Source organism: Corvus kubaryi, unplaced genomic scaffold, assembly GCF_017639235.1.
Source record: "Corvus kubaryi isolate FWS band 111438036 unplaced genomic scaffold, C.kubaryi_AGA036_p1.0 71, whole genome shotgun sequence".
Classification (NCBI taxonomy): Eukaryota; Metazoa; Chordata; class Aves; order Passeriformes; family Corvidae; genus Corvus; species Corvus kubaryi.
This window is the reverse complement of record NW_024582059.1, coordinates 6,501,727-6,529,530: the sequence shown is the minus strand read 5'-3', so window position 1 is coordinate 6,529,530 and position 27,804 is coordinate 6,501,727. Positions and strand designations below refer to the sequence as shown.

Sequence of the window (27,804 nt, the reverse complement as noted above, 5' to 3'; positions counted from 1 at the left end):
TTTTAGGGTATGTTAGCACTTGGAAAGATATGTCCTTCTTTCTTTGGATTTTCTTTTAAGAGTTTAGGTGGAACTTTTACAGACTACTTTGTTACCATCTTTCACTATCCCTGCTGTTGTTCATTACTACTGAAGCATATGGTCACCGAGTGTGTGGTCACTACAGAAGCAAATAATTGAATGCTCAAATCCAGCTGCAGATGCTTTTCAAAACAAAGAAACTTCTCTCCAGGTATTTTTGACTCTCATTGCATCTTCTAAACTTTAGTAAGTATTTTATAAAATTAACACATTGTCTGCAAGTGTTGATTTTTGAGGGTTTTGTGTTAATGGCTGGATGATTCCAGGTCACTCTTGAAACAGTGTATGGCACTGCTGCTACCAGAACAGAAAAGATTCAGTTGGCATTTTATTTCTTCTACTTTATTACCACTTCTGTGAGTATTAGAAGTCTGTAGCTGTTTCTACGTTCAGCTGTTTCAGCTGTGATCTTTTGCTGCTTGTTGATGGGGATTTGGTAAGAGCAGCATGTATTCCTGGACAATATTACTGCATTTTGTAGATAAAAATTCCTAATTCTTCTACCTTCTAATCTCTTCCATGCATCTATGATCTGCTAAAAAAGAACAAAACCCAAACCACTCCATGAAAACAAATGAAAAGTCAAACACCAAAAAACCCAAACAAACGAAAAAGGTAGGAACGTTCTTGATGATGTTCCATTCCCTGAGGCGTGCTCTAAGTTCTGTCATCAACCTGAACAGTGTAGGAGTCCTGCCCACATGTCTGCATCCAAGGCTCTCCCTGATTGCTTTGCTTTCTTCTTGTAAATAAAAAAATGCTAGAGCAAAAATTTTTCTCTCAGACCTTCTTGGAGGCGTGAGTAACAAGAAGTGGTAGCAGAACAGAAGCAGGTACATGTGAATGCAGTATAGTGGTAGAAAAACCACTAAAACATTTACCTTTAGAAAGACCCTTTTTTATAGTTCTGGTTGTGGAATACATATGCCCTTGCACAGCACATCTCCTTGAACCCACTGATGATGGGATTGTTGATACCTTTGCTTATGCTTTCAGTGTATTTGCAGACTTGTCTTATATTTTGTTAAATTTGTGAGATTATTGGAACAACTTAAGGAAGTTTAAAAAAAACCCCTTTTTAGAATTGAGAGTAAAGTTGGGAGCAAAGCACTCTGTCCAAGTAGTAAATTCTGTGGTAAATTTGCCATCTGCATATAGGCATGAACTTTTTTTTTTCTTCTCCCTTGAAATTATCTCTCCTCATGAGCTTTCTCAGGATATTCACTTTTATAAGTGACTGCTAAAGAAGCAGGAAGCCCATGAATTAGAATAGTGAGATAGGATCTTTCTGGCAATTCCAATTGACCAGTACTCTTTTCCTCGTATGTTTATCACAAAGAAAATAACAACAAAAAAATTTTATCACTTGGAAAATATTTTGCATTTTAATTGCATTTACAGCTTGTTCTCTGATTAAATAAGGGAAGTGGAAGCAGTTCATTTCTACATATCACCTCTCTGGTACTTACCATTTCTGAGATGTGTGTTACGTATAAAACTTTGTAGGCTGTAGATGCCACCTACTTCCTAAGACAATGGTTGAGATCCTTGGCTGACTTTTGGTGGGTCTTATCAACATGGGGAAACTGTGGAACAGAACAAAGCATGAATCTGAAGTGAGCTCTTACTACTTTCCCAGGTGAATGTGACTGGGCCATAGTGGGCATTGAGTTCTCTGCCAACTGCATGTTGTAGCTGCATGCTGCCTGCCCTGTGCCCCTGAGGGAGATTATTCACCTCTAATTTGTGTGTGGAACTGCTTGTGTGAGTGCTTCCTAATCTATTTCAGGCAAAACAAATCTGCTTAGCTGAGCCTTTAAACTTGTAAGCTAACCTGGCTCATTCTGACTGAGGCGGATTAGTGATGCTTATGTGCGCAGATACGCCAGGAGATCTGGTTGGATGCAGGGATAAGCAGGTTGGGTGTGGGAGGCTGAGCTTATGCCTCAGGAAGAATGTATGCATGTATGTCTGCACTCCTATTCTTTCCAGAAGTACCTTTAAATAGCTTATTTTAATGTGTCAGGAAGTGTGCTTTGAAAGCAAAATAAATCTTGTGCAGAATAAGCATGCTGGGGTGCTTGCTGAGCACTTGTTTTCTATTAGCTGCTAGTCCTTACCTATTTTAAACTTAATATATGACTGCTTTGTTGCAATTTTATCTAATTCAATGATCTAGGGTTTCCCTATGATGCTTGTTTTAGTTCTTGTATATCTCTATATAAAATAAAAAGTATAAAAAGTTCAACTAATATTTCAGTTTCCACTGGAACTGTATGCACACAACTACAAAGGAAAAAGACCAACTAAATGGTTTTTCAAAAGCGTCTGCTAAAAAACTGCTGACACACTTCTGAAGTTGATTTTTTATATTTTAAAAAAGTCCTGCTAGAAAATCTGCTGAAGATTTCTTCTGCTTTTCTCTGTTGCATGACTAAGAGAATTTCTGTGCAAGCTCATAGAAATCTCATGCTTTTTTGAGGTTGGTAATGTGATCTCTACAAAGTCAACCATTTGTCACTGATGGATGGTGCCTGCATCTGAGTTGCTTGGTATAGATCCATGCTGGGGTATAGATGATGGAGCACTCATCATCCAGTGTCTATTCCTTCACCAGTGACAGAAAGACCTGGTAATGCCCAGCCTGCTGTCCTGCTACTGTGGCATTTTCCAGATGTTAGGACTCATCAGAAAAAGTGTCTGAAATGTTTCAATGTTTTGTGAATTTATCACCTGGGACTGGAGAGACTTTGGATCAGACTTTTAGGTTTCCACCTCCTGTCCACTTGTAACAAGTCCTTTAAAACAGGTCCATATCTGTTCAGATATGGTTCAGATTGTTTTTTCTGGTGAGCCTTAGAGCTGAGAGTGGCAGATGTTGCTCTCTGTGTCAGTTTCAACTCCAAGCCAGATGTGCAGCAGGCTTTCTTCACTCTCTCCCTGCACTCCTGAGACTCAAAAATCAAGGAATGCAAGACTAATTGGTCCGTCTGTGAGAAGTGGCTTTGGGCCAGAAGTTCCAAGAAGAACCACAATAAATTTACACTGATCAGTGTTTTTAAAATGGTCAGTTCTTTAGCAGAGAAGTGAACACTGAGTGCAGGAGCTGCTGCTGAGAACAGCCATGTTCCTGTATCAGATGGTACCTTCAGTGTCAAAGTAGTTGTTTAACATATTGAAAAAATGTACCAGAAGTGCCTAAAAGAGCTTGGGGGTTTCAGGTCAGTGCCCACCCATGAAGATGAGATATCTTGGAAACACATACTTGATCTACTCACTGCTGATCTGTACATCCCATTGGTGCTGTTACCCCATGTTAACTGCAGTATCTTTGAGAATGGCTATGAGCTCTGTCGGAATGGATTTCAGTAGATAAACTCTGCACTATTACAAGTAGAAAATACGTTCTTGCTTGGGTTTGATAAAAGTCACCAGGAAATAAAAGGATTTCTTAGAGCCTAATTTCTTTCCAGGATTCTTACTGAAGAAAGAAAGAAAGAAAATTGGTGTGCTATATATTTCCCAGGTGTCAAGATGATTAGAATGGAGATGTAAATACTTTAAAAAGTTCAGCCATATTTTCTGTACCGTTTTATACTTCATACCTAATCGTTACTTCAGTTGAGCAAATAGCTGACTCCTATGTCTTGGTGACTAAAAAGTGACTTCAAACTTCAGACAGAATGGTACCATTTGTTAATCATCCATGCGTCTGAGAACATGGAGGCCCATGTGTAGATTATAAGAAAAATTAAAATAGACACAGACATGAAGGCTGTGAGAGATGACTTGAACTTCATATTGCCTGTACTATATTCTCTTTTCCTCAGTGAAGGATTGGACCTTTTGAAACATGGAGCTATTTAGTGAGAGAGCCTTTCAGTTGCTAAAAGCCTTTTTGGGCTGCTGCAGTGAGAAAGTTACTGTAAGGTCCATTTTGCAGGCTTCAAGCTATGTCATAGGACATAACCTAATCAGCCAGGTTTTCCAGTAAGAACAAATATAAATGCCCTGTTTTTGATGGTGGTGTTGCTATCAACAACCAATGTATTATTCAGAAAGTCATCCAATCTTGCATTCTATCAGTAGAAACAGTTGGAGTGAAATGCAACTGTTTGCAGCTGGACTGTTCCACATATCACTCTTACATAGTAGTGATAAAACAACATTCTGACTTAGCTTGATAATGGCCTCAAAATTTGCATTAAATCAGTTATTTTATTAATTCTGTTTTTTAACAGCTTTTCTAGGTTAGAAAATTAACAGCCAACCCAACAATGTGCTTTGTGTGTTCAGTGCATCCAGAGCTCTTTTCTTTCGTGTCAACAAGGTTTGACTTTTCTCTTGCCTATTGTGTTGTGGGTTCTTGTGGCACTTAGGAGACAAACCATTTTGTCTCACAGATTGTAGATCTCATCTGCTTTGTATTTCCACCTGTTACCAGCAATCTAGCAAATTTCTCCTTCTGAATATCAGTACTTCACTAGGACCTGAGCAACTTCATCTACTTGCTTCCAAAATATGCTGGTCTCCAGTATCCATAAGGCAGGTGTGTGCCACGGCAGCTGACCTTTGTGAAACACAATACACCTGATGTAGCAGCTGACTCTGCTAGCACTGTCTTGGAAAGATAGAGACTGCTCTTCACCTACAGGGGTCTTGAAAAGTCAGGAACGTAGATTAGCCTACAGTAAAGGTGGACCAAGGTGGTGACATGGGAGGCTGTTCCTCTTAGCAGCTGCCATTGTTGGGAAGAAACTCTCCTAGCCCTGCATGCCTCTTTCCACATAAGCATGAGAAATGATGCCAACTGTGGCAGACTGGTGGGTTGGTGAGACTCCTGACAGTAGTCAAGTTTATACCCATAATGCTAGCAGTAGAGCATGCTTTGCTTTTACTGAAGAGTACAGCTTCAAGTTTATTAGTAGGTGTTTATTTTGCTGTGGTGTGAGATGTTAATTGGTCCCTAGTCATTACCCATCTCTGATGAAAGGTGTAAGATCTGCTGTCCTTAAAACAATTAATATCTGTCCTTCTTAACCCAGTGCCAGCAACACAATATATGTTAGAGGAAACTGGTGAGATTAAATTGATTTGAGTATTTTTTTTCTGGAATAGGTATGGGGGATTCAATTGATTTGGTGAAGCTCTGCTGGAAATAACCTGTGACAGGATAACAGTAACATGTTAATGTCATCTTAAATGACGTTAGTCACTGGAAAGAATCTCTGTATGTTTTTCATCCATTCAAATTGTGATCCCAGTTTCTAATTTTAAATTTGTTTATATTTGTCTGCGTCAGTATCTTTTATTTGGTAGTTCAGGTAAATTATTTGTTAACTGTATATGTGGTCAGTGCTTTTCTGCTCTGAGCATGGCTCTCTTTGCTGCTTGTAGTCACATCATCTTTCCTGCTAGGAAAGTGTTGCAGAGCAGAAACAGGGGATTTAGAGTTGATGGTTTTGTAGAATTGGAAAGAAAGTTTGAATGCCTGCCTGACATAAATATTGTAGGCCACCTTACATTCTTATCTACCTCTGGACATGCAAATACAAAAACTTACTTTCCTGGTCCCAGAAATAGCTTGAGCAAAGAAATCTATGTATCTGTAGGTTGTTAGCAGATGCCCTGCTGCTGAATCATACTGCTTAATCAGTTACTGAAATAAGATTCTCAGAGAGCCATTTTAAGGGCATTAAATCAATAACAATAATTGCAACCATTTCCATTTCTCCAGTGGAGCCTGCTAAGAGTCTGTTTGGACCAGGGCCAGATTCTTTTAGATAGGGTGGGATATCATCTTCCTTCAAACCTGGCACTCACTCATGCTGTTTGTCAGCAAGTGCCTTGTTCTGCAAGGTCAGATTTTAAATCTAGTGCCATAAAGATTCTCTGTGACACAGAGAACATAACACTTAGGAACCAATGCGTGCTAGGCAGTGTTCTGGAGATATGAGGTTAATGAGAAGGCATTTACTGTTTTTTTAATACCATGTGGAGACTGTAATTGGTTTGGAACTTTTTCTTTTAAATTAGACACCAGAAAAAGGAATGTGTTCTGCTGTGTTCTGGTAGTATGTGACCTTGTTTTACTTATGTCTTTCTACTGATGAAGGTGCTGAAAATGCAGACAAACCAGTGTATTTCAGCAAGTCTGGTAAATGCTGCCTTTATGTTTCTCTTTGTATTTCTTGCTTTTATTAAAAGTAAAGAAGAGCAGATCACAGGCTCTTCAGTATCAGATATTGATGCAAAGGCATTTAACACGTTCATTGACTTTCTGGAAGAAAGTACATAATTTGGAGTTCATCTTTGAAAGTACGGCATTCAGGATGGAAACAGTATTGATCAGCAGATACTGCAAAAATCTGATTTAGCGTTCATGGCTGAGTATTTTATAAGATATGAATTGGGACTGCCAACAGATGGACTTTCTTCATAAATATATATATATTGTTCCTTGTTCTTTTAGAGCAACTTCACAGGAATAAGGCTGAGCCATAGTTTTCCCCACCAAAATGGTAAAATACACCAGTGTTTGTATCTTGTGTTGCTTGCATGAGGCATGTTTTCTACCCCAATCTAACCCCAGCTACCTTTTCTTATGTCAGAGATTTGATTTATAACTGTTGAATAAAACACAAATGAGAAATGGTTTTGTCTATATTGTATTACAGCCTTTTGCTCCAATCTGCTTTAACAATACTGATAGAACTACTTTTTTTTTTCCTAGCATATAGGACTACATGATAGCTGAATCAGAGAATGGGTCAGGTTGGAAGGGACCACAATGGGTCATCTGGTCCAACCTCCCTGCTCAAGCAGGGTCATCCTAGAGCACATGGCACAGGATTGTGTCCAGAGGGTTCTTGAATATCTCCAGTGAGGGAGACTCCACAACCTTTCTGGACCATCCATTCCAGTGCATGGTCACCTGCACAGTAAAGAAGTTTTTCCTCATGGTCAGGTGGAACTTCCTGTGCATCAGGTTCTGCCCATTGGCTTGTGTCATATTGCTCAGCACCACTGAGAAGAGCCTGGCTCCATCCTCTGACACGCTCCCTTCAGATACTGACAGACATCTCAATCATCTCAAGGCTGAACAGGCCCAGCTCCCTCAGCCTTTCCTCAGAGATGCTCCAGTCCCTTCACCATCTTTGTTCCCCTCCACTGGATTCATTCCAGGAGCTCCATGTCTCTTGTCCAGAACTGGACACAACACTACAGGTGTCCTCACCAGGGCTGAGTAGAGGGGCAGGATCACCTCCCTTCCCCTGCTGGCAATGCTCTTCCTAATGCACCCAGGATATTGTTGGCCTTGTCCTTCAGACTTTTTTTAAAGAATAGGCAATTGAAAACAGGAAATTAAAATAAAAAAATTGGGCAGTAGCCTGGAATAAGCATTGTCCATTGTGGATCTTGAGGTAAAATTTGTTGTTGATAACTTGGAAAGACTTGGGGGTTTAATTCTTCTTCTCTTGTTTCTCATCATCTTGTATGCTTAGAATAATATAAAAAATTGTAGAGTTCAAATTGAGGGGTGGCTATTTAGTCTTGGTAGAATATTCTTAATTTTTACCATAAACTTATAATAATTTTTAGGAAGTTAGTCTGACGCAGAAGCCTGCAACTGAACAGAATAGTGAGATTGGACTTCTCATGGCATAACCTGCATTGCTTCTCCTTTACTTCGTTAGTCATTACTATAACAGGCTTGAAAATGCTGTTCTGTGCATTGAAGCTTCTTGGGCATAAAGGGAGTTGATTATTCTTGCTTATTAGAGGTGGTATAAGAGCTGCTTGAAGAAGGAATATTTACTTCAACTGGTTTTAATCACTCAAAGAAAAACGTTCTTTAATAGTAGTCACAGTTCTTGATTCTCACTTTTCTCAGCTTTAATCCTGCTATCATCAACTTTTTTAACCACTGGAATGCTTTTCAGTCTGAAGGATATATATGTTCCCATCTGTTTGTATGTTGTTCCACATTAGAGAACTCTTTTCTCAAACAGCTCTGAGGTAGGGGACAATTTGGTACTTGGTGTTAATTTCCTGCCCTTCCTCCTGTTTCCATGTAACTAAATTAATTTTAAATTCAACTAAATTTAGCTGCTATTTGTTCTCAAGGTCTGTTAGCCCACTTCAGTTAAAGATGACCTTTTTTGGTCCATCTTTTGTGCCCTGTGTTCTAAATGACTTTTTTTGGTTTTTTGATGTCTCTGCTCTTCTGTGTGTCTGCTTGTTTGTGCTGCATTTCAGCAGCATTTGAATTGTAGTCTTAGTGCAAGAAATCATGCTACCATTTTGCTAGAAGTGGATGCCAGCCATCTGGTAAAATTGCAACTCACTATTAGCAAAACCTATAATTTCAGGAAATGCACCCAAAATTACTTTTATGATTAGTGGACAGGAAAGAAACCGAGACAGAGAAGTCAGTTGGGTACTTCAGAAATCACTTTGAGGTTTGCAGGCAAATGTCTTAATGGCAGTGGTCTTGCTGCCAAATGCTGTTTTGCTTTTGCCTTCCGAATAGTTTGCATTAATAATGAGCAGCTCTGCTTGGAAGTTATTCATGTATCGCTCTTACGATGCAGCTTCGCAAAGAAGCACCAGGAGGGGTAACAGTCTGTGTGAATGGATATGTAAAGTGGTTCAGCATACTGTACTGCTAAGGTTTTCTCACTGGAAATGCATCCCAGCCCTAGGGCCACATTCAGCAATGTTATGGATGCTGAAGAAAAATTTATGTTAAGGCTGTATTGGCCATACAACACTAGCCTTTGTGTTAAGCCTAGTAGTTGGGAAATAAGTCTGCACTGAAACCACGCAGGGTTTAATCAGCAGTTTGGTAATACGTTTTGCCTCTGTGTCAGTGTGGCAGCAGAGAGGAGGTGACAACAGCTCTCGTTTGTGTATATGCTCAGGGAGAGGCAGGCAGCTCACCATGCTCTGGTAGCTGCACTTGTGCTGCATGTTCTGCAGTTGTTGAATGTATGTGTTAAACTAAGATGGAGTATATTTCTAATTTAAGACTTAAAGCGGTGATGAATTTACTGTCTTCCTAGTGAACTATTACAGTGAGTAATTATCCTCATAGTTAATTCCATTTGTATTTTTCTCATTTCAACACTTAGTGATTGGATCTTGCTTCTTGTCTATTGGATCAAATCCATGTTCACCTAGGCAGTTGGGAAGAATGGAGTTGTTTCTGCATAGTAATCACATTACCTGTTCACATAAAATGGACTTCATCATTGAGGTTTCTGGTTCCATGTGCTGGTACCTATGGCTTAATGTGTGTTAATTCAGAAGAGCTTTTCCACAACACAGTAACACTCCAGCACAGCTTAACTGAAGTTCTCTACTAGAAAGCCATACTAGCAGAGTCATCCTCATTGCTCCTCAGACTAATTTCCTATGGATGAAAGGCCGTGAGCAGTATAAAACTATCATAAGCAGTTGTTGGTGTGGGCAGCTGGGAAGGTCCTTGTATGCAGTGGTGTTGATGATGCTGTAAAACTGACTCACAGGGAATATAGGTGGTCTGGTCTGGGGGCAGAAAGGCATGTGAAAGTAGAACAGAATGCATAGTACTGTGGAGATGTTGGGCCAGCTTGGAAAGCCCTCACAGCTGCCACAAACTTCGTTTACTTACTTTTTGAAAAGAAGGTTGAATTCAAACCTAAAATTATCCAAACCTGTTAAGTTTTAAGGAGTACTTAGTCTCCTTTTGTACTGTAAGAGGATTTGTGATCCTTTTTTGTAGAGAAATTCTTTGTTACATGTGTATCTATCATGAAGAGTTGGGATGATTCTGTTGGTACACTTCTGGCCTTTGGTAAGTAGCTATACAACAGCATCTTCAAATTTGAAAGGCATATGAGAAACTGCCTGCCTGGTTTTCTAAACTGAGAATTCTTCAGCCCACTTGCTTCTCAAGTAATGTAGCTAAAGATACTCTGTTTATGTTGTTATAAGTATGATCTAATGTTTGCTTTTGGCAAGAAACTCTGCCTTGTTAGTATGCACAGAAAGCATAGTTTACACGAGGCTGAAATACTAACTTTCTGTTCTAAATTGAGCAAACAAGGATGCTTGTGCTGGATCTTTAGCAGTAGTAGTGCAGGCTTCTTGTAGTAATCTAATTCATGGGCAAAACAATAAGCAGGTATTCATTAGTATTCGAGGTAAGAATTTTTCATTTGGAGAGATAAAAATTTTAATATAAGAACCCAAATAATGGTACAGTTGTCAAAGTGGAAAGGTTAAGACAATTGAAAATTGTGTGCTTAGCTTTTATACCTCAGAGGTCCTTTCAATGGAAAAATAATCACTGCTTGATATTGAGTGGCAGCATGCAGGATTATATGGAGGACTTGCCTGTTTTGTTTTTAGTAGTTGCTGGAAAACTTGGCACCCTTTAAATAATTCAAGGCTTTTTTTCAGCTTTTCCTTTTCTGAGGAAAACGGGAGAGAAGCCTTTCATTAGTTCCACATGATAGTTAACTTGTCAGATTTTGCAGCTTAATCCTTCTTCTTTTAAGAGTTGTTAGTGAAAAGACAAACCAGTCGTCTTCTGCATAACAGTCATTACTAATATAAATACTGAAAATAACGTAATTGTTTATATGAACACAGTAAGATTAGTCATAATACAGGTCTCCTCCTACTGTGGATTGTTGCCTCCCATTATATCTTTTAAGGAATGCAAGTGATTTTATTCTAGATTATATCCATTCAATGTTCTTGATAAGAACATAGCAACACAGAATTTAAATTAAAGAGTAACTTTTGGACTTTTATTGTTTGTCTTGACTTTCAGGGAGCTAAGAAGTGTGAACAGTGTTCTTGATAGAGTGACTTGAGCTCCCCACTTCTACAATAACACTGTACTGGTGTATTAATAACTTCTCAGTTGGGATATGGCTTTGAGGAAAGGGACTTAGAATTTTGTTGGGGTTTTTTTAAGTGCAGTTTTCTTATTACTGTGTGATGGAGGCTTTCAACAATTTCTTCATGGGTCACTTTCACATTTCCCTCTTACCTCCACCCCATCCTTGCCACAGCATTACACAGTAATTCTCATTTTCTCATGTGTCAAATTTTAAGGTAAAATCATAACTTCTGTAAGACATTATTCACTGATTATTTGCTATGGTATTCTTCTTTTTGAAGCAAGGAAAATGCAAGGAGGTTCGGAAACACTTCAAATACAAGAATTAAGGTCATGAGTTACTTACAAACAAGTGTTGGCAGAAAAAAAAATCCCCTAGTTTCTCTCTTCCTCTTATATGTTGATTGCTTTAATTTGGACATCAAGCCTCTATTAGTACATTTTATAGTGTGGTTCTTTGTGCTAGAGCATTAAAAACTGCTACAACTTCAACTCAGATTATCCCCTCTTTTAGCCAGAGCAGCCCTTGTTTTGAGAATGCACAAAGAGGGAAGAAAAGGCCTTTGGTTTAAAGTGTTAAGATTTGATGCTTCTCTTGCTATTGCAAAGAGAATCTGTGGAATCCTTATGAGCTCTAACACATCCAGGTTCTGTGTTTGTGTGTGCCTGAACCTTGTATGCGGTTGTATGATCATACACACTCTATCATAATCTAAAGAATGTGGCTGCTTGTAGCTCAGACTGTTTCTTCTAAACTCTTGCTCAAGAAAGGTCTATTCATCTCTCTTCTACCTCTGGTATTTCCTTACTGAGCCACTTAGTCTAAATACTGCTAAATATATGTAAATTCTTGTAGCATTTACTTGTTTTCTAAACTGCTTTTTGTATTCTTATTCTCTAGTGGGTTTTGTGTACTATTTCATATTTTATCCCATGTTAAATACTTAATGTATTTGTGCCAGAAGAGGGTAGGATTACGTGATAGGTCTTTCATGCCCAGAGTTAAAGCAAAATGTTGTTTTTAATGGTTTCTGTGTAGTTGTCCTCTGATAGCCAGGGATGTGGCTCTGTCAAATGTATTATCAGATATTGTCTCTCTTTTAAATCTCTTTGTTTTCTGTGGGGAACGGATTGGAATGAAGCAAAGTGTCCGAGACTGTAAAGTAGCACTGGAGGCTAAAGGGGATTGGGAAATTGAGGCCTGGGATTAGAGAGGGAGCCATTTTCAGAGGCAGTCCTGGGAGGAAAAAACTAAGTTGGATGGTGAAATAGGGAGAGAAGGGGTAAAGTCTGTTGAAATAGGATTGTGAGGTTAAATAGAAGCAGGTGAACAGGAGGCAGAGACATCTTACAGTAGACCATATGTGGTGGGAAACCTGGAAGTGTCTTTGTTCAGAAACATTCAGGAGGAGAGGTCAGGACACCAGGACTTGATGAAAAGCTTCAGCAGGTATATGGAAAGTTGGGCCTGAATTTCAGTGGAGAGGGAGATAATTAAAACTGGCTGCAAAAGAAGATTAAATACAGCTGGACTTAATTAAATTTAAGCAGGAAATGTTAATTGTGGTATTTTTTAAATTTAATGAATACTAAATCTATTCTTTTGTGTGCTGTCAGATTTATGTTTGACATAAGTAAGTAATTAGAGGAGCACTTTCATTTAGTGTTTGTTGCATTGGCCACTTTGCACTGAATAAACTATTGATTGTTAAAGTATATTGAGATAGTGAAAAAGGAGCAGGATAATTTCTAATACAACAGAAACATTGCACATGCTATTCTATTAAGTGTTGGCAGAGCTTTGCTTGGAGGTTAATAGTAAGGTAGTAGCAGGGAATCATTTTAGCTGCTATTTTGTTCTGGAGCTTGGAGCTGTGAATAATGGAGTTGACTGAGAGATTTGAGGTATGTATATGTTTGGAAGAAGTAATTTATCATTCTTAGAAGAAGCATGCATGCTTGTAGAACGAGATACATTGTTAATGATGTATTTTATTTTGAAGAAAAGCTACTGAAAATTAGTGTTTCAGTCTTGCTCTAATCAACGTATGTGCTGATGAAATACAGAAGGTTTTTTATTTTCTTCATCTGTGCAATGTATCCAACACAGGTTTGTTACTTTGCTATTGTTCAAAATCTTTCCCATATATAAAACTGTGTAGCCAGTAATCAGACCAATAAATTAACTGTTTTCTTTAATACATCATGTATGTGTCTTGCTCATAGTGTTTTGCAACATTAGCTAGCATGGCCATACTCAAATATATATTTTTCTTTAGTAAAACACGGTTCACAGTCTCAGTATTAACTGTGTTACTTATTTGTGCCTGCTTGATGCTGCATGTAAATCCCCTTTGTATGCAAGGGGTTTTTCAAACGGGCTTAGCAGGCCTTAGATAGCCTGGCTTGTGAGATGTATTTGCACTTTGTGTGGTAGTTTGGATTTGGATCAAGTGCACCTTTTAAAGTCTGATTCCTGATTGTCCACACCTGCTCTCCAGTAGAATGAGTTGAAGCACAGCTGTCCCAAAGCACCTTCTGGGTGAAACTAAAGCAGAAGGTGTGCTCCAACTGTGAGGGTCATTTTAGGCTTGGGATGTCCAAGCAGCTCTGGGAATAAGTCATTTCCCCTTCCCAGAGCCGGTATCCTGTGGGTGCTGTGTCTCAGCTTTGCACATCTGCCCCTACAGCACTGTGCTGATTGCTCGTGAGGACCAATGCACCAGTGTCGGTCTTGGGTAGAGTGTGCTTGTAGGGGTCTCATACTTCTTTTCAGAAGGTGGATTTGGATGTTGAAATGAAACCTGAGGAGATCCTTAGCTTGGGTGGGATGTTCCTTTTTTGCTTTTACGTCACTTCAGTATTGCACAGTTAAATAACACAATAAAAAGCTCAGATACACTACAGTGCTACGGTTTAGTCAAATATCTACAGAAGTTTATGTGTTAGTGCAATTGTCTTTGTCCACTAAATCTGTAATCTCAAAAGATTTGTTCTAGCAGCATTCACTGTGCATGTAAACCATGTTGTGTCTGTAGCTATTCTGTCTTTTCACGAAATGCTGTCATGATACTTAGGTTAGTATCCAAGTTAGTCTGATACATTAATTTCCAAGTTAATTCTTTAAAACCTTTTCACAATTTGTTATATTTTGTTAAAAAACAAATCCCACCACTCCCCAACCTCCACCTCTCTACATCCACCTCATTTCCTTTATTCCTTGAAGTTTCAAGTGATAAAAAAGGAGTAATAAAAACAAGCAGTACTGATAGAAATTTCATTTTCCCATAGTTAGTGGGTTTGTAGGTTAAAAATATTTAACGACTTTTGTATCTGTATTAGCAGGATAGAGATGTTTCAGCAGTAAAGCAGGAAGTGAAGTGGTCATCCTCTCAGTACAGAATGCAACCTGTTGTGGCAGATAACCCTGAGTAGTTTTCCCTGTAGTCTTCTAGTATTGGTTGACATTTCTTGTTTTGAGCAACTGTTGTTCATATTTATTTTTATAATCTACCTTCTGTGAAAATATAATGGATGAAGCTGAAGAATTATGCTTAAATAACATTTAATATTCAATAGAGGTGGGGGCTGCATGCAGTCTTCAATAGAAGTGTGGGATGCCTTCATCAGCTCTGAGTTTACTGTTGGGTGAGTCTGGAGATTTCCATTTTCCGTAGGGGTCTCTTGCATTTTGTTTTCCCATGCAATGCAAGTGTTAAGAAACTTACCTGGGAATTGCCAACTTAGATTCATTGACCAAGTTTAATGAGTTTTTCATGTTTATGCAAAGTCTTGCACTGCAATGTTTTGGTGTCTGTCTGAAAAAAAATCTATGTGATCTGAGGCAGGTAGGAAAAACAGTGGTTTTCCTCAGTGGTTCTTCTGAATTTTTGCTGGTTTGAGTCATTTTAGTCTCTGACTGTATAAATGAAGGAGACACTGTATCAGCTGAAAACACATCATTTCAGTTCTCTGGAAGCTGATTTGTAAATACACTTTGTCCAGCAAAATAATAATCCTTTCTTATTCCTTATCTACCTTATATATGGAAATTATTGTGTCTTGTGTATTAGCTGACAGTAGTTAATTCTGAAAGCACTTACATGACAGAAGGCAGCTTCAATGTTTCAAATCTCTCAGATAATGTACATCCATCTGTTCTTTAGCAAATGCATCACCTCTCTGCATACTGATGATTTCTGATGTAGCACTGCTTGTAATTAAATTTTGATAATGTATTTTACAGGCTTCTTGAAAAAACAAGTTGAGTTTATTCGTGCAGATGCAGAGTAAAATGGAAACCACTAATGACTAAAGCTAATTTCATGAACTGATGGTCACTCAAAAATGTGGGAATAATTAAAAATATATGATAGTACTAGTGTACATTTTTAATTGGCTGGAATTTTATTTGGGTATAATAACAGTAACAACACTGATATTTTTGTCACTTAAACATTTAGCGGATTCTCGCATTTGATTAATGTTTCAAAGCTGACCTTTTATGTTGGTGGCTTACAGATACAAATTGAAAGTATGTATTAAATTATTGAAACAAATGCAGCATTTGCAGTTTTATCAAGTACATACTAAACCAATAATTGCATATATAATGCTGCTGATACTGAAAAAATGCAATTAAACTTCTAAGCTGCACTCATGGCTACTTAGAGAAACATTTGTAGTGGAAACTGGAATTGCTAGATTGTGAAGACGTAAACATCTTCAGCTTTTTTTTTGCTTTTTTTTTACTACAGATTTTTACATTACTTAGTGCTTCAAATTTCCAAGTTGAGAAAATAAGATGTAGTATTGTTTTGTTCATAACACCCAAACTGTGTAGCAAGCCTGATACATAAGTTCTAATAACATCAGATTATGTGTGCAACCAAACTTGTCTTTTGATGAAATGTTATTAAACATCACTCCCACATGCTAAGGTTTCTGAGCTTTGGGGAAAACTGTTAAGTGAAAACATTTCTCTGAAAGCGTACTCTTCATGGCATCTTTCTCAAGTGCTCCTTACTGTACATAGAAAAATACACACATTTGTTTTTGATACCACTTGAATATGAAAACAGAGACATTAGCTTCTGTTTTGGGTCATGTGCACCCAAGTGTCCTAAAGCTTTTTATCCATGGAAAAATCAAGCGTCAGCACAGAGTCTGTTTCCTTCCATTGAATGTGTGGAGCTTAACTGTCTTTTAGTGTTAGCTTCTCATTCACTGACTGGAACTTAATGGATACTTTCTTTGAACACATATTTCAGTGATTGATCTTATAAGGTTTTATTTGGGGGAATCTTCACCTGGGTAGATACGTGGAAACTTGAGAACCCTGTCTTTGGGATGTAAGTAGTGTTTCCCTGAGGAAGAAGGGTGCAGAGAAGTGCAAAATCTCAGCTACGAATCCTCCTCAGTGAAGGAGCTGAAAAACATCTGTAAATATGTTTCTGTGGCTTTTATAGTACAGCACACTGAAAATTACAGTAGAGCTATGGTTTCTGGTACTTTTTTCCCTCGTCACCAATAAGGTGAATGGAAAAAAGTTGGGATTTATCTGTTCCATCATCCGAGGCCCTAGGTTTTGTGTTTTGAAAAAAAAAAAATTAATCTGTAAGAGATAGATGACTTAAGAAAAAGGAGGGGGTGATGGTGGTGGTGGTCGAGGTTCAGAGATTATTGTCCTGTGCTCATGGAAATGTCCTTTACTGCTCCTACTCCAAGGATACTCAGAAGTTGTGCTCCCTTCCAGCATTTGTGGTGTTGTGCTTTCCGAATCTCTCTCTCACAGTGTAGCCTGCTGAGTGTGTGGTGTGTGTGGGCTGTGGGCCCCCCGAGGACAGTGGCTCTAAGCTAATTTCTCTCTGCACATGTTCTCATGTACTGCTTTCATAGCCTGTGGATCTGACTACTTGCTGAGTTGTGTCTGCCTTGACCTACTGAAAACATTGCTGGAATCTAGGGAAACCAGAGTCTGGATGTGCCAGTCTCAAAGGCTGTATAGCTGGAAATCTGATACCAAATTTAATAATGAATTAGTCTGTGTTCTAGCCGTCTGTACTTATATATTGCTTGGATGCACGTGGGTAGTTGAATGCATGAATAATTTGGAAATTACGTTAGTATTTTTCAGTTTTTATTAATATGCACCTAATTTTGGCCTTTTTTAACATCTCAGAGACTCATTTAACAATTATTGTAGCTTCTTAGACTTTGGAGAACTTTACTGCTAACAGTGATTTTTTTTCCTGGTGAGGTATATGCCATTTCTGGGCCGTACAGGCTGCCTAGTGATGTCTGCTTTTGACCACTGGGCATCTCTCTGGCCAACTTAAGACTTGGCAGTGATAAAGCTGTATTCTTTAATAGGTGTTCTCTCCTTTATTAATCTAAAAGGAAATTAGAATAACAAGAAATGAAGCTTTCAATTATATCTGATAATATGCTTCTCTTAAGGCATAAGACCAATAGCAGTTTGTGAATAATATACAAAGTCTGTAATCAAATGAGAGGGAAAATAAATGCTGTTTGAAATGATCCATGTCCAATTTTTTGCAAGTAGTATTGCATACTTGTATCTTCTGTTAGCATGAATGTTAATGGTTCTTGTGGATTCTCTAGGAGGGCAACTAGTTCTTCTGAATTTTGCAGAATCTGGTGCTTAAAGAGACCATGATCAGACAGTTTGACAGAACAAATAATGCTCTTGCTAGAAAGTTGCCTGCAGTTTATTTGGGTTTTTCTAGTTGTGTGTCAAGTAGAAATTATTCCTTGTTTCCTGGAAGTTTTTAGTTGCTAGGAATAATACAGTGAAATAGGGTCTTACTGCTTTATCTAATAAAAAAATATAACTTTTGTAATTTTCTGCTTTTTCTTTATCTCCTTAGAATGTGAAGGCATTTGCATCTTCAGATAGCCTAGCCAAGGTCCAAGAAGTAGCAAGCTGGCTTTTGGAAATGAATCAGGAACTGCTCTCTGTGGGCAGCAAGAGGCGGCGAACTGGTGGATCTCTTCGAGGTAATGCTTCCTCAAGCCAAGTAGATGAGGAGCAGATGAATCGGGTCGTAGAAGAGGAAGAGCAGCAGCAAAGACGACAACAAGAGGAGCAGCACATTGGGAGGAATGGGGAGATAGGAGGAGAAGAACCTGGATTTGATGGCAGGCATGAGTCTCAGCAGGAACAGTTAGAAGAAAATAATAATAGACTTATTACAGTGGATGAAGATTCTACTTGTAACCAAGAAGAAGATGATGATGAACATGCTGGTGATCAAGAGGAGGAGGTGGAAGAGGAGGAGGAAATGGACCAGGACAGTGATGATTTTGATCAGTCTGATGACAGCAGTAGAGAAGATGAACATGCTAACAGTAATAGTGTCACAAATTCCAATAGCCTCATGGACTTGCCCATTCACCAGTCATCACCATTCTACATGAAGACAAAGGTGAGAAGCTACATTTTTTTGTGCTCTTAATCCTCATTAACTTCGGATTTTGGAAATAAAATGGCATATTTAGCATAAACTAAAGTTTTACAATGAAGCAAAGATTTTATTTCCTAAAGAGTTTACGATGAAGAATTTAGGCACTCCACAAAAACTATGCTATTTTAGCTGTTAATATTCAAAATATTTGCATGCATTTGACATGAGCAAATACTACTGTATATTTTAAGGAATAGTGTTCTGATGACTACAGTCAAAATACCAAGATGTTTCTTTATAAATATTTTTACTTAAGACCTTCCTGGCATTATTTATGATATTTTCCTTCTCCAAGTGGGCAAGAAGGAAAGGTAAGCAATTGTACATGTGTTATGTTCTCAGACGAGATCTGAAAAGATCTTAGACAAGATCTGATTTCATCTCGGTTAAAACATTGTCATGAAAAAGTAGGGTGGAATATTATAGAAACATGAAGGTCTTCCTGCTGGCCTGCTGGGTTCCTTGACAAAATACTGGTTAAAGAAAGTGTGATAGCCAGTCATTCAGTTAGAAAATCGTTACATAATGTCTTATGTTATCCTGCTTGTGAGGACCTTGAACCCGTGTGCTGGTCATTGCTTCAGATTTGCAGTAAGAATATGGAAATTAATCTTCATCTTTATTTCTACTTATATCACCTAATGTTTTAGATTAAAGAAAGTTATTGGGTTATTGCCTGCAGTGTGCATTCATACTTCACTGTATTTTCCGAATTCTTTGGGAAGGAGGAATTCTGTTAACTCTTAGGAGCAGAAAAACAATGAAAGCAGTGTTATTGACTAGTAAGAAAGAGGAGCAGGCCTTCTTCTGGAAGAATGTTGTTCCTAAGCCTATATACTAATTTCTTTTTCTTACTCATTAATTGTTAATAGAACACCTAGCCTCCTCTCACCTTTCAAAAAACAAAACCTTTTAAATTTTACTTAAAAATGTAATTAAAACCTGATGTAAAACAAAACCACAAAAACCAGTCATTTAACATAAGTTAACAGGTTGAGTATGAACATAAATTTATAGAGATGGATAATCAGTCTTGAAGATGCACCTGAACAGGTATATAGGATGAACATTTGCTTTTGGAATCTGCAACGATGTTTTTGTTAGTAACAACAGTATGCAATTCACTCCCATGCTTAAAGTATCTCAGCTAAAATCTTTGCTTTTTGAAAAGTTGTAATTTTTCACATGAGTTTTTTATATAATTTTATATTTATAGTTCTAGTCTTCAAGGTACTGAAGTATGTTCTTTCTAATTTGGAGTGAAATACTGTCATATTTCATATAATTGAATTGGATTTTACAACTGAAATTCTTGGTTTTATTTCAATGCATTAGTTTTCCTGGATTAGTGTGACTTACTTAGTATCATATAATGACTTGCATCCAGTATGGACAATATTTAATGGAGGAAATTTTTATGCTCAAAAATGTGTTTTTAAGTCTCTGAGTTGGAAACTTGTTGAAGTGCTTTGTAAGTAACTATACTCAAATTATGTAGAGGCAGAGCGGAGCGTAATTTTCAGTGGTCAGTTCTGAAGTTTTTTTTATTGACTTCAATAATGAATGTAGCTTTTTCTTTCTTTTGTTGAGATGTATTTGACATGAACTGAAACAAGCCATTTTAGCCTGAAGGAAGCTGTCTGAAATATCTTTGTACAGATGCAAAATTTCTGTGTGGTCTGATAGTTGCTCTGCATATTCAATGCAGGGCTGGCCATTTTTGTCTGTGCTCTGTCCTCAGGCTGTGCCTCTGCAAGAATTGTTGGGGACTCAGGTAGCAAACCATATCTGGGAATTTTTTCATAGTGCAGGTCTGTTTTAGTAAGTTTCAACTGTGTACCTGAAGTATCAGCACAGGTTAGAAAGCTGCTTGAGCTGGCACTGCTCAGCACAATGGCTACACATAAAAAACTGACAACATGCAACATTAATGTAACCCAATTCATTAATAAACCAACATTTAACCACAGGAGAACATTCTATGTTACAAAGTGTTGTGGAAATACATCTGTGTGAGCATGAGTGAATTACCAGAGCAAAAATAAGCATGACTAATTAATATGCTGCTTTTGATAAAAAAAGGAGTGTTAGCACATTTGTCAGCTGTATTTACAAGTAATTTCTGCTTCTACCTGTTGAAGATAGACTCATCCTAGGAACTTGAACCTGGTGAACTTATTTTTAGCTTTTCAGACGTGTTTCTCAGCATTAGTAGTCGAGTACAGTTCTCATAACTCTCGCTGAATTACCTTGCTGTGTGCTGTACTCTGTGAAACTTGCTTTGTGGCACCATTATAGGGAGTGATGGCTGAATGCCCTACTTCATGTTTGTGTGTCAGATGTAAACCTGTCTCCTCAAAGGCATGCATTCCTGATGCAACACAGTTTGCTCTGCTTCTACATATGGGCAGCACACTTTCACCACTATCAAATACCGAGAGATAATAGTGAGATTGGACAAAATACCAACTGCTACTTCTGCAGGTGCTGTTGTGCAACTCATCTTAGCTTTTTAATATCTCTGTTCTTTGTCCTTCTACTTTGTCTTCTTTTCCTCATAAACTAAATAAAGTTTCTCTTTAATTGGACTTTGTTTTTGCTTGTTGACCTGCAGACTTGTGTGTGGCTAAGGGAGGAAATATCATATTTCCCACGTAACACTACAGTGGACCCTGCTTGGGTTTGCTGCCTGTCACCTTAGTAGCAGCAAGCTCGCTGTGTTCTACCTGATAAATTTCATCAGAAGCATAAATCCCATTGTATTTATATAAAAAGAATTTTTATAGATACTTACGTTTTATATAATGTTTATATAATACATACATAAATATATAAAAATACGTAAAATACTTGCCTCACACTACTGTTCTGTGCAAATAACTGATTTAATTGCTGCCATAATATTGTGAAAATGTTATGACTAATGGGCATGGGCACTTGAAATGAGAAGGACAGTGGTTCAGGAGAGACTTCGTTGCATTCACCAACACCACAAAGGAATCCAGAAAGATCCTTGTGGTTACCTTCATGATTTCCTGCATAAAATATTAGGCTGCTCTGTATTGACTTCAGTGCAAGCTAAAGCTTATTTTTAGAAAAATGTCACTGTTTGCAAACAGGAAACTGTGCAGCAAGGCAAGTCCCTCAAGCCTAGTTTAATAGTTTGTTAGTTATCATCAGTGTTTAAACTTCTTCACCTTTACTCTGCTCTGCCTTCTTCCTGTCATCTGACTTTTTTTGACCATTACAATTTCGTTTTATTTTCATGTTGTATTGAGGAGCTGTTTAACAAATTTGGTTTTTTATCTGCATATGTTAAGAAATCAAGTTCTTCCCTGGAAGATCTCTTAAAAGTAAATAATAAGGCAAATATACCCATTGGGCATACTTTTCTATTTTTTGTTCTTGTTGCGAACAAAACTTCCCTGAGCACTTTGATATGGGAACATTTGTCCTGAATTGCAGATATCTTTGTATCTTGATCAACAATCTGAATGAGGGGATCAAGTGCACCCTCAGTCAGTTTGCAGGTGACATCAAGTTGGGTGGGAGTGTTGATCTGCTGGAGGGCAGGAAGGCTCCACAGAGGGGTCTGGACAGGCTGGATAGATGGGCCAAGGCCAATTGTGTGAGGTTCGACAAGGCCGAGTGCCGGATCCTGCTCTTGGCTCACATCTGCCACATTCAGTGCTACAGGCATAGGCAAAGTGGCTGGAAAGCTGCCCGGCAGAAAAGGACGTGGGAGTGCTGGTAAAGAGCAGCTGAACATAAGCCAGTGTGTGCCCAGGTGGCCAAGAAGGCCAATGGCATCCTGGCTTGTATCAGCACTAGAGTGGCCAGCAGCACCAGGGCAGTGATTGTCCCTCTGTACTCAGCACTGGTGAGGCCACACCTCAAGTGCTGTGTTCAGTTCTGGGCCCCTCACTACAAGACAGACATTGAGGGGCTGGAGCATGTCCAGAGAAGGGCAGTGAGGTTGGTGAAGGTTCTGGAGCACAAGTCCTGTGAGGAGCAGCTGAGAGAGCTGGAGTTGTTTAGCCTGGAGAAAAGGAGGCTCAGGATTGACCTTATCACTCTCTACAAATACCTGAAAGAAGGGCGTAGCCAGGTGAGGGTCAGCCTTTTCTCCCAGGTAACAAGTGATAGGACAAGAGAAATTGGCCTGAAGTTGCACCAGGTTTAGATTGGATATTAGGATACATTCCTTCAGGGAAAGGTTTGTCAAATGCCGGAACAGGCTCCCCAGGGAGGTGGTTGAGTTACTGTCCTTGGAGGTATTAAAAGACATGTAGATGTAGCACTTAGGGACATGGTTTAGTGTTTGACTTGTAGTAGTGTTAGATTAATGGTTGGACTTAATGATCTCAGATCTTTTCCAACCTAAATGATTCTATGATATCAGAACTGCGATTAAAACTCAGTAGCAACTGTGCCAAGGACAGTTAAAATTTGCTTATGCAATGTATTTACCTATTTATATACCAAATAATTCCATGCATTGGGATTTCATGTTTGACTGATTTGCCTAATATGATGCAAGCCTTTTTCAGAGAGCTTTCTGTTCTATAAGGTTGGCCTGTGTCCTTTGTACCTAGAGAATTGATGCTCAGTTGTATTAAAGTGACCAGAGATTTCTCACATGTTAAATACTTTACTGTTTGTTAGTTTTTACTCCAGTTGATCTGTGTCTTATCAAATGTTGTCATATCTGTTTTAAAAATACTAAATAGCACAAGAGAGCTAAGTAAATATGTATAGTAGTCAGACAAAAACATGTTATTGATGCTGATTCTTCACTGATTGCATTGTATTTGTGGCATTTCCATTTCCAGTGCTCTGTGATGATTTTGTATTAATTGAATTCTGCTGGGTAACAATTAACCACCACATAAGCAAACAAATGCACTTACATCCCATGTTTCTTAGCAACTGCACTTAAATCCTTTTATCCCTCTGTACATGTGGGATTCTGTTGCAATGCAAGGACAAGAATGTATTACTGGTAGTTGCTGCCACTGTGAAATAGCTCATGTAAATTAACATTCTTGCTTACATGAGATTTAAATTGTTTGCCTACCTGTGCTCATACTCTTGAAATTGTAGTACTAGCAGATATATCATGCCAGCAATATTTTGTGTTTATCAAAAGTGGTGTTTATGGCAGAGGCGGTACTGGCATGATTTTGTGGAAGAAAATTTCATCAATCCTGTTAATCCTATTTTATGTCAGCCAGTGCATTATTTTCTCTTGTACTGACACCTGGGTTTCAGCATAGGGTTATCCAGGTTGTACTTTGTTTACTTTTACAAGTGTTTTTTCTGTAAATCATTAGGTTTATTTGATATTTCTGAAATATTTTGGTTGTTCTAATTCCTAAAAAATATTTTTGATCATAATACATATAATCTTTAACTTGTTCCAGTTTTTTTTGTCTTTGTTTGCATAACTGTTCCTGTAACTCCCAGTTTCATAGTTTTTAAATATTAATGACTTCAGTGTACTTAAATGTTTTGGTTTTAATTGACATTTTGGGCTCCCATTAAGATGAGTTGTGTTTCTTGAACTGCTGCAAGCCTTTCATATTGAGAGGAGCATTGGCTTCTGGGTTATCTTAGAAATTGTTTCTGAACTGTTACGGTAATTTACAGGTTCATTCATCTCTGGTTTGGGTTTGACGTGTTTTGTGGGGAAAAAAGTCATGATCACTTGTATGCAAGCTCCTACAAATCTAACTTTGTTCAATTAGGTGTTCTTAATCTAAAATTCAACATTACATGTTTTTAATATTAAATGTCTCTAATGTCCCACCTCAGTTAGGAAATAATCGCTTTAAAAAAACAATTAAACACATGAATTCATGAAAAGCATTAGCTCCATTATTTCCAGCAAATATTGTCACAGATTTCTATGGTTAGGGAAAATAGCTACTTGATATCTGACTAACAGGAGTGAAATGTAAGGACCTGAATTTTAAAATCCAAGTGAGCAGGTAGAGGAGGAAGATTGTTAGCTGGTGCGTAGCCATTTTTCTTGTTCGGTGTTTCAGAAGACACTTTTGTCTGCTCTGCTTGACTGGAGGGATTTCTGAAGGAGTGGTGGAGCCCATTTATGTGAGATGCTGTATCCTTCTGGACAGCAGGCACTGTTCAACAAGAGTCTTTGCAACAACCCTCTATTACTTTAGCATTTATTTCTTTTTCTTCTATTGAGGCTGTCATAAAACTTAGCAAATTAGGTTATATGGATGTGAAACATTACTTCTGTGTTAACTGTTTGGATTGTGATGGTGACTTCTCATAAGGGGTCAGGCATTCGTGCGTGCAGAACCTTCCAATTACTTCACTAATTAGTCTCCTCTTCAGATGCAGGTTTGCTTGTTGCAGGATTGTGAGTTGTGCTTGTTTTGTTGGTTACCAGAGCTTCCGAGGAAACAGAAAACAGATTAGCTAAAATGAAGATTAAAAATTCATGTATAGTTGCATCTACAACCACAAAAAACACTTTTATACCCTTTCATCAGTTGTCATATTTTAGCTTTGCTTCATTACTAAAGGTAATAAGATGATTTTTTTAATGGATAGATTTAATACATAACATATATTACAGACAACAATGGTAAAGGCTGAGAAGCAGTTTAATTTTCATGTAAAACCAGTGTACTTTGACTGCAGCATCCTCTGCCATACTATGTACCATACTGTCCATTTGGCTGTAAGTCACGAGAGCGTGTGTGTAAGTAATGGTGCTGTTCAAGAGTGCCTTTTCTTTGTTGTTTATTGACATGGGAGAGTGGAGGGAGGGAAGACAAGAGATTAGCTGGATTGACTTTGGGTGGGCTGGAAGAGGCTGTACCATAGGAAAACTTGTCCCTTGGAGCTTAAATACCCATCTTTTCAGTTCTGAAACAAATCTAAAGCCATGCTCACATACAGAGCTTTCATTCTTAAGTAGTGCAGGCTGGGACAGAGTTTTTTGCTGCAAGGTGACTGGTCTAAGCTTGTATATAGAGCCACAGAGATGAGAAGGATTTATTTTTTCAGGGGGTTTTGGCTTTGTGTGGAAAGATAGCATTAATTTTTTAAACTGAGGAAACCTCAGATTACGCTGGGTACTTTGGCATATGTGAAGTGAAAAGGACTCCTGTGTGAAAGTCTGCACTTATTGTCAGAATTATTGATACACTAAAAGCAGGATAGGGGGATAAGGGGGAATCAAAGATGATTACAGAAATGCTGATCCTTGGAAGCGGATTTACTTTTTGTGTACAGGCAGTACATGCCATTAGGCAAAAGTTGAGGTGTGTGTAGGTGGAGGGTGGTTTGTAAGTGTGTGTTAATATTTTTCTCCTTCTCTGAGCAGCAGAGGGGGCTGCTATTGCTTTGCTGCAGCCCCATGCAGACTTGTGCGGATTTCCTTTGCAAAGGTTTTCCTTGGTCCTGCAGCTAAAAGCCTGAAGCATGTTTTTTAAGTGTAGGGAATAAATGTAACTGGAACAGAAGGACTCAGTATTTTTTATTTGTCAAGAAATATGTTTCCAGTATAGAAAATGATGTAGGAATATTTCCTTTAAAAGAACCAGTATTAAACTTATTTTCAGAGGGCTTGTGTGATGAGAAGGCAATGTATAGTTCTCTGCTCTGAGTACACAGGAGAAAGAGAAAAAATTTCACACTACAAAAAGAGATTGTTATTTTTACCTGTTTTTTTGCAAGGATCACAGGCAAGGTATGTAGATTCTTCATGCCTTTCAGTTAATGCTTTAAAGGGTTTTTAACTAAGTAATTGCTTAAAGCTGTGTCAGAAAAGCTACACATAAAAATTGCTCCGATTGTTGAAAAAAGGCAACAAAAAAGCATTGACAATTTTTTTTTCTCTTATTCCTTCCTATGATTCTCCTTTCTAATTGAAACTTCTTTCTCATCACTCTTTAAAAGCTTAGGAACTGGCAAATTTTTCCTCCCTTGGTTATTCTGAACTACACCACTAAAGTGCAATTAGTCAAGTAAGTGAATAAATGGTCTTTACATTTATTTAGTCTTGTTCAACTTATTCATCAGTGACCTGGATGAAGGGAGAGAGTGCACCCTCAGCAGTTTGCTGATGGTACAAAACTAGATTTGACAGATACACCGGCAGGCTGTGCTGCCATTCAGAAGGACCTGGGCAGGCCAGAGAGTTGGGTGGAGAGGAATCTGACAAAGTTCAACAAAAGGAAGTGCAGGTCCTGCCCCTGCAGAAGAATAACCCCAGGCACCAGTGCAGGTTGGGGGTTGACCTGCTGGAAAGCTGCTCTGCAGAGAAGGTCCTGGGGTCCCTGAACCAGCACTGCTCTTGTGGCCAGGAAGGCTAATGGTGTCGCAGAGAGCATTAGGAAGAGCATTGCCAGCAGGGGAAGAGAGGTGATCCTGCCCCTTTACTCAGCCCTGGTGAGGCACATCTGAAGTGCTGTGTCCGGTTCTGGGCTCCTCAGTACAAGAGTACACGGAGCTCCTGGAATGAGTCCAGTGGAAGGCTAATGAAATGATGAAGACACTGGAGCATGTCTCTTATGAGGAAAGGCTGAGAGAGCTGAGCCTGTTCATCCTTGAGAAGAGATAATTGAAGAGGGGATCTTAACAAGGCATGCAAATACTTTAAGGGTAGGTATTCAGAGATTGGGGTCAGACTCTTCATTGGTGCCCAGGGACAGGATAAGGGGTGATGAGCACAAACTGAAACACAGGAAGTTCCATCTGAATATGAAGAAAAACTTTCCTTTGAGGGTGACAGCACTGGAACAGCCTGCTCAAAGAGCCTGTGGAGTCTCCTTCTATGGAAATACTCAAAACTTGCCTGCACATGATCCTGTGCAACCTGCTCCAGGTGAACCTGCTGTAGCAGAGAACTGGACTGGAGGATCTCCAAAGGTCCCTTCCAACGATTTTGTGATTCATAACTGCCAGTTGGAATTAGTTTTGCATTACCATGACAGTTTAGTTATTTTCAAGCAAGTTTTGTTGTTTTAAAATACATTTTCTTTTTACATTTCTGATACAGAGCCTTGTTTTTGTATTGGGCAGTAATAACTTTAGAAATATTCATACTTGGAGATTAATATAAATCAACACTTCTAACCTTTGATTTCTTTCTCATTTATATATCCCACAGTTTAGTGCTAATCATTCCAAGCATGCAGGATCACTTGGCAAGGTTACACAACTGTCATTAGATGTAGTTTGTTAAATATTAAAGCATCCATGGAAGGAATGCAGATTCTTTGTTTCTCTGTAGATTGCAAGGTACTTCCCCAATTTTACTAACCTGCAGCATGCTTTACTACAAACACCAGTGTTTTGTTTGAA

At 38.4% G+C, this 27,804-nt stretch overlaps 1 protein-coding gene across 4 annotated transcripts in view; it reads left to right on the top strand.

The window, feature by feature from the left end:
* FBXW7 (F-box and WD repeat domain containing 7) overlaps positions 1-27,804 on the top strand; it is a 181,400-nt gene that overhangs the window by 61,572 nt on the left and 92,024 nt on the right. For all 4 annotated transcript variants that reach the window (XM_042049561.1, XM_042049559.1, XM_042049563.1 and 1 more), the window contains exon 2: positions 17,866-18,423. In XM_042049561.1, the coding sequence (XP_041905495.1) occupies positions 17,935-18,423 (489 nt within the window). In that variant the 5' untranslated portion in view covers positions 17,866-17,934. The remainder of the gene's footprint in view (positions 1-17,865; positions 18,424-27,804) is intronic.